The sequence below is a fragment of the Doryrhamphus excisus genome, linkage group LG4 (assembly GCF_037039965.1).
Source record: "Doryrhamphus excisus strain RoL-2023G ecotype Guam linkage group LG4, RoL_Dexc_Guam_v1.1, whole genome shotgun sequence".
NCBI lineage: Eukaryota > Metazoa > Chordata > Actinopteri > Syngnathiformes > Syngnathidae > Doryrhamphus > Doryrhamphus excisus.
The window spans coordinates 22,261,109-22,269,128 of NC_136360.1; the positions used below are offsets into that span (position 1 = coordinate 22,261,109).

General features: G+C 37.3%; 1 protein-coding gene across 1 annotated transcript; it reads left to right on the forward strand.

The window, feature by feature from the left end:
- The first annotated feature begins 4,212 nt into the window (after positions 1-4,212).
- LOC131129104 (GTP cyclohydrolase 1 2-like) lies at positions 4,213-8,020 on the forward strand. Its single transcript, XM_058072263.2, has 6 exons — positions 4,213-4,525; positions 4,620-4,729; positions 7,310-7,365; positions 7,450-7,481; positions 7,546-7,630; positions 7,713-8,020. Exons 1-6 carry the CDS (start codon positions 4,273-4,275, stop codon positions 7,834-7,836), a joined length of 660 nt encoding a protein of 219 aa, XP_057928246.2. The 5' UTR covers positions 4,213-4,272; the 3' UTR covers positions 7,837-8,020.

The following is an 8,020-nucleotide window of genomic DNA, read 5'->3' on the forward strand; positions in this document are numbered from 1 at the left end:
CAAGGCTAAGTGTCCTGCGGGGGCCACTTTTGGCCCGCGGGCCGCATGTTTGAGACCCCCTGGTATAGGGTATAAAATAACCATTAGATAAAAGTCAAGTTCAAAGGTTAAAAAAAAGAGTATACTAAGAGCAAGAGTTAAAAGCTAAATTAAATAAGTGGGTCTTGAGCTTATTTTTAAAAATCTCAACGTTCTCTACGGCCGTCCTAATCTTGATAAACGAAGTATTACTACAAAGACAAAAAAAAAAAAAAAAAAAGATGATTCCAAAAACAGATCGCGTTGTCCTCATTAAGGTCGCGGGTATGCTGGAGCGTGTTAATTGGCGAGTGTGAATGGTTGTTTGTCTTATATGTGCCCGCCTGAAGTCAGCTGGGATCGAGGACTAGCGGCATAGAAAAAGAATGAATGAGAAAAAAATACAATTTATCACAAATCAAATGATTAAACCTGAGTCAGTGTCCACCCATATTTGGTACGCATCATACGTGTCCAATCCATTTTTTACTAAAGATCAACAAATATGAATAGTTCAAGCGGCATAGAAAATGAATGGAAGGATGGGTTTTGTGCGGTGAAGACAACCCCCCCCCGTGGTGATTTAGTCCAAAGAACCCGCCTCCCAAACTGAACAGTCCACCTCTTATACTTCAAAAATGGATTTTCTGTGCAATTTTGATGATTTCAAGGCGCTAAAGTTTCAACATACTTAGAAAAGCGTCGCATTTTCACAAGTCAGATCAGTCGGTGTTACTGCGCACGAGTGACGCACAACTTCTCACGCGTGATGGAGACTCCATGATGGCGATGACAACTGAGTCACGCCCACGTCCAGTACTGTTGAAATGACCCAACGTGAGGGCACCCTCGCTATGAATACACCTACAGTATCATAATACATGATTGAAGGATGCTAACACGCAGAATGTTAGCATGCCAACACACTAATGTTAGCATGCTAACACCTAACATGATAGTGCTAAGTTTTCATATACTGCAAGTATCTACCCAGGAAAACGGCTAAAAATGCTAATATGCCAAATATTAGCATGCTAGCATGCTAACATCTAGAAGGATATTGGTGTTTAAATAGGTGTCTACTCTTTCATGGGTAGACACTTATAGTATATGAAAACTTGAAAACATCATCATGTTAGGTGTAACATTAGCTTACTAGCATTTTTTTGCGGTATTCGTCAGGAAGGGAAAATCACTAAGCGGATCAAAAAAGATCCACATTGACGACTCCATAATCAGGAAAAAAGACAAAAGAAACATGATTAGACACCTATTTAAACACTACTATCATTCTAGATGTTAGCATGCTAGCATGCTAACATCGGCATAGTAGCATTTTTAGCCGTTTTCCTGGGTAGACACAGTATATGAAAACTTAGCACAATCATGTTAGGTGTTAGTATGTTAACATTGCTATCATGCTAACATTAGCTTACTAGCATTTTTTATTGCAATTTTCACAAGTAAGCATCATCGGTATTCATCAGGAAGGGCATATCACTAAGCGGATCAAAAAAGATCCGCATTGACGACTCCATAATCAGGAAAAAAGACAAAAGAAACATGATTAGACACCTATTTAAACACCACTATCATTCTAAATGTTAGCATGCTAGCATGCTAATATACGTAGGCATAGTAGCATTTTTAGCCGTTTTCATGGGTAGACACAGTACATGAAAACTTAGCACAAACATGTTAGGTGTTAGCATGTTAGCTTAGCTTAGCTTACTAGCATTTTTTGCAATTATCACAAGTAAGCATCATTGGTATTCGTCAGCAAAGGCAAATCACTAAGCGGATCAAAAAAGATCCACTGTGGCGACTCCTTAAACAGGATAAAAATGCTATTATGCCAATATTAGCACGCTAGCAATGCAAACATTAGCATGCTATCACCTAGAATTATATTGGCATTTAAATAGGTGTCTACTCATGTTTGTTTGTTTCTTTCGTTTTTTACGGAGTCGATACAGTGGATCTTTTTTGATCCGAATAGTGATTTGACTTGAGCCCTTTAAATTCCGGATGCCCTTCCTGACGAATACCGATGATGCATACTTGTGAAAATTGCACAAAAAAAATTTAGTAAGCTAATGTTAGCATGATAGCAACGTTAACATGCTAACACCTAAATTGATTGTGCTAAGTTTTCATATACTGTGTCTACCCATGAAAACGGCTAAAATGCTACTATGCCAATATTATGATGATAACATAGTATAATATGTTAACATTGCTATCATGCTAACATTAGCTTACTTGCATTTTTTTTGCAATTTTCACAAGTGCAAGTATGCTAATTTTTTTACTTGTGAAAATTGCAAAAAAAATGCAAGTAAGCTAATGTTAGCATGATAGCATGATAACATAGCAATATGTTAACATTGCTACCATGCTAACATTAGCTTACTTGCATTTTTTGCAATTTTCACAATTTTCATGCTATCATGCTAACATTAGCATACTTGCACTTGTGAAAATTGCAAGAAAAATGCAAGTAAGCTAATGTTAGCATGATAGCAATGTTAACATATTACTATGTTATCATGCTATCATGCTAACATTAGCTTGTTAGCATGATAGCATGAAAATTGCAAAAAATGCAAGTAAGCTAATGTTAGCATGATAGCAATGTTAACATATTGCTATGTTATCATGCTATCATGCTAACATTAGCATACTTGCACTTGTGAAAATTGCAAAAAAAATGCAAGCTAATGTTAGCATGATAGCATGATAACATAGCAATATGTTAACATTGCTATCATGCTAACATTAGCTTACTTGCATTTTTTTTGCAATTTTCACAAGTGCAAGTATGCTAATTTTTTTACTTGTGAAAATTGCAAAAAAATGCAAGTAAGCTAATGTTAGCATGATAGCATGATAACATAGCAATATGTTAACATTGCTATCATGCTAACATTAGCTTACTTGCATTTTTTTGCAATTTTCACAATTTTCATGCTATCATGCTAACATTAGCATGATAGCATGATAACATAGCAATATGTTAACATTGCTATCATGCTAACATTAGCTTACTTGCATTTTTTTGCAATTTTCACAAGTGCAAGTATGCTAATTTTTTTACTTGTGAAAATTGCAAAAAAAATGCAAGTAAGCTAATGTTAGCATGATAGCATGATAACATAGCAATATGTTAACATTGCTATCATGCTAACATTAGCTTACTTGCATTTTTTTTGCAATTTTCACAATTTTCATGCTATCATGCTAACATTAGCATGATAGCATGATAACATAGCAATATGTTAACATTGCTATCATGCTAACATTAGCTTACTTGCATTGTTTTGCAATTTTCACAATTTTCATGCTATCATGCTAACATTAGCATACTTGCACTTGTGAAAATTGCAAAAAAAATGCAAGTAAGCTAATGTTAGCATGATAGCAATGTTAACATATTGCTATGTTATCAAGCTATCATGCTAACATTAGCTTGTTAGCATGATAGCATGAAAATTGTGAAAATTGCAAAACAAATGCAAGTAAGCTAATGTTAGCACGATAGCATGATAACATAGCAATAAGTAAAAAAATGCAAGTAAGCTAATTTTAGCATGATAGCAATATGTTAGCAATAGCAATATGATAGCAATATGTTAACATTGCTATTATGCTAACATTAGCTTACTTGCATTTTTTTTGCAATTTTCACAAGTAACACCTAACATGATACTGCGCAATTATTTGTTAGCCGCAATGTACTACCCAAACCCTTTGTGTAATTTAATGAAATAAATGACTAACTGCTGTTAATACATTATTTTTGACAGCTATTATTTTTGACGCTACGTTTTACTTGGCTAAATAAAAACATATCTCCATCCTGGTTTGGGATGTGAACCCTGCTCAGGTTCACAGCGAGGAATCACGTACTCGAAAAAAAGTTGGCGACTGCTGCCGTAGAGGAACAATCCCGTCTCCTTGGACGGCCCCTCGTGTCAGTGTTTCAGGGCATGGGACATTTGAACCCGAACCCCATGATCAGTGAAATTGCTGCTCCATAGCATTAGATTAGCATTTTAGCACGCTGATTCCCGTTTCGACACACATTTTCCTTCATGGCGGTCTTAAGATTTGTCATGTTTTTAGCCTAAGGGCTCATATTTGGTCTTTCACATTTAAAGGGGGACGCTCTTATAGGAAGCGCTAAGCCGAGATCAAACCACTGGGATCGTTCCGCCGTACGTTGCAACATCTGTCACTGAACACGGAGTCAGAATGGAGATGAACGGAGTCATTTCCGAGTATCTGAAGAAGCGTGTTGAGACCAAACACATCGATTTGTGCAGAGAAGAGAAGGAATCCGACGAGACCGCGGATGAAAGCAAAGCGTCGCACATCGAAAAAGCCTACAGCGCAATACTGACGGAGCTCGGGGAGGACCTCAACCGAGACGGACTCCTGCGAACACCGCTACGCGCCGCCAAAGCCATGCAGTTCCTCACCAAAGGCTACAAAGAAACCCCCCAGGGTTGGTTCATATCTTCATTTTTTTCGTTTTTATCGTAATTCGTAAAAACGAATTATTGTCAAACAACGTTAAAATGACCTCGCCTTTTTCGCAGATGTCTTGAATGACGCTATCTTTGATGAAAACCACGAGGAGATGGTGATTGTCAAGGACATTGACTTGTTCTCTCTGTGTGAACATCACCTAGTACCCTTCTTTGGCAAGGTACTTCCAAATACTCAATATGCAGTTTTCTTGCAGTTCAAAGGTAAACAAACATTAGGATTTCCCATTAGGATATCATGTAAATTCAATTATTCATTCATTTTCTACCACAAGGGTCGCAGGGGTGCTGGAGCCTATCCCAGCCTGGACATATAAACAAACAATGTTGTGGTATAATTGTTTATAAATTGGAGCTGTCACAAAAGCAAAAATTATTTGTGTCAAAGGAAAAATGGTTTGCTCCCTGTTTTAGTTGGGAACTGATATTTTCCTGAAACTTTGCTGTGTTCAGAAAAAGGAAAAAAAAAATTTTTTTCACCATTCACACTCACATTCATATCTATGGACAATTTTTGAGTCACCAATTAGCATGTTTATCATGTTAGCAAACTAGCATGTTTTTTGGAATGTGGGAGGAAAACCGGAGTACCCAGAGAAAACCCAAGAGAACATGCAAACTCCAAACAGAGATCGCTGAAGGTGGGATTGAACGCCGGTCTCCTAGCTGTGAGGTCTGTGCGCTAACCACTGGACCGCCGTGCAGCCCGCACTTTATACAATGTTTCATTTCAGTCATTTTCATTTTCTACTGCTTATCCTCACAAGGGTCGCGGGGGTGCTGGAGCCTATCCCAGCTGTCTTCAAGCGAAAGGCAGGGTACACCCTGGACTGGTGGCCAGCCAATCACAGGGCACATATAGACAAACAACCATTCACACTCACATTCATACCTATGGACAATTATTATGTCATCTTTTTGGGACTTTTTTCTAGTTTTTCAATGTTTAATACATAGTTTTTCTTCCTAAATTTTTAAAAATGTTTTTTTTTCCAAATATTTCAACTTTCTTAAAAATTTTGTTTTGGTAATATTATGATTTTATTCACATAATATTAGAACTTTTTCCCCAAACTAATTTTCAAAAAATTAAAAATCTATTTCATAATTTTACAACTTTGAAGAATATTCTTTAATATTTCCAGTCATTGCTTCTAAAATGACATTATTTTTTTCATAATATTACAAGTTTATTCTTGTCAAATTGCCAATTTTTTCTCAATATTTTGACTTTATTCTTGCAAAATTACATCTGATTTTCCAGTTCTGTTAACTATTTCAACTTTCTTCTTGTAAGTTTCTATGCCGCTTATCCTCACTAGGATTGTGGGGGTATGCTGGAGCCTATCCCAGCTGACTTCAGGCGCAAGGCGGGGTACACCCTGGACTGGTGGCCAGCCAATCACAGGGCACATATAGACAAACAACCATTCACACTCACATTCATACCTATGGACAATTTAGAGTCGCTAATTAACCTAGCATGTTTTTGGAATGTGGGAGGAAACCGGAGTACCCGGAAAAAACCCACGCATGCACGGGGAGAACATGCCAACTCCACACAGGTCTCCTAGCTGTGAGGCCCACGCGCTAACCACTTAATCACCGTGCAGCCCGTAAATAGTTAACAGAACTGGAAAATCAGCAGTAATTTTGCAAGAATAAAGTCAAAATATTGAGAAAAAAATTGGCAATTTGACAATAATAAACTTGTAATATTATGAAAAAAATAATGTCATTTTAGAAGCAATGACTGGAAATATTAAAGAATATTCTTCAAAGTTGTAAAATTTTGAAATAGATTTGCAATTTTTGGAAAATTAGGTTGGCGAAAAAGTTAAAATATTATGTGAATAAAATAATATTACCAAAAAAAATTTTTGAAGAAAGTTGAAACATTTGGAATAAAAAAAACATTGAAAAAAATTTAGGAAGAAAAACTATGTATTAAGCATTGAAAAACTAGCAAAAAGTCCCAAAAAGATGACATAATAATTGTCCATAGGTATGAATGTGAGTGTGAATGGTTGTTTGTCTATATGTGCCCTGTGATTGGCTGGCCACCAGTCCAGGGTGTACCCCTCCTCTCGCCCCATGAGAACTGGGATAGGCTCCATCACCCCCGCGACTCTCGTAATAAAAATAAAAATGAATGAAATGAAACATTGTATACAGTGAGGGCTGCACGGTGGTCCAGTGGTTAGCGCGGAGACCCGAGTTCAATCCCACCCTCGGCGATATCTGTGTGGAGTTTACATGTTCTCCCCGTGCATGCGTGGGTTTTCTCCGGGTACTCCGGTTTTTTCCCACATTCCAAAAACATGCTAGTTTGCTAACATGATAAACATGCTAATTGGCGACTCCAAATTGTCCATAGGTATGAATGTGAGTGTAAATGGTGTAAAAAAAAAAAATTTCTGTTTCTTTTCCTTTTTCTGAACACCGCAAAGTTTCAGGAAAATATCAGTTCCCAACTAAAACAGGGAAATACGTTTCAAGCGTAACTTTCCCTTTTGACACAAATAATTTTTGCTTTTGTGACAGCTCAATTTCATAAACAATTATATATCCTCTCTTGCCCGAAGACAGCTGGGATAGGCTCCAGCATGCCCATGACCTAGAAAATAAATAAATGAATGAATAAACAAGACGGTGTAAAAGAACCGAGGCAAAATTTTACTGTAAATTTTTACTGTAAAAAAAAAAAAAGATCTCTAAAGTAGACTCTGTTGACTTTTCAGGCGCATATAGCATATCTTCCAAATAAGAAGGTGGTCGGTTTGAGCAAGATCGCAAGGTCGGTCACTTATATGACATTAATATACACACATACACATATTATGTAGTATTTTTTAATATATGTTTATATGCTATTTCACAGAATCGTGGAGGTCTACAGCAGGAGACTTCAAGGTAAGCACAATGGCCACCGATAACAAATTCCTATTAATTTAGTCTTTCATTTTTTTGTTTGCAGTCCAGGAGCGTCTAACCAAGCAGATCGCTTCCGCCATCGTTGAGGCGCTGGAGCCTACTGGAGTAGCGGTGGTCATCGAGGCTGTGTGAGTTTTTTTTTTTTTTATTTTATCCCAACCTCTCGGAACAAATACTTGGATTTAAACGGACTGTTCTGTGTTTTTTCAGTCACATGTGCATGGTAATGAGAGGCGTTCAGAAGATCAATGCTAACACTGTGACGAGTGCCATGTTGGGTGCCTTCAATGATGACCTCAAAACCCGAAAGGAGTTCCTTGATCTCACACTGTAACACCACAAGGCTGACTTTCGACGGGCCAAGAACTGTACCCCGGTGAAATCCACTCACATTTTGCATCGTAACTGTGGATGAGAATTCTGAGACGTTAGCTCAATGAGCATTGAAAAGATGACGGATTCAAGATTTTTCCTGTAAAATTGTAACGATAACCATAGATCCAGTAATGCAAGTTGTG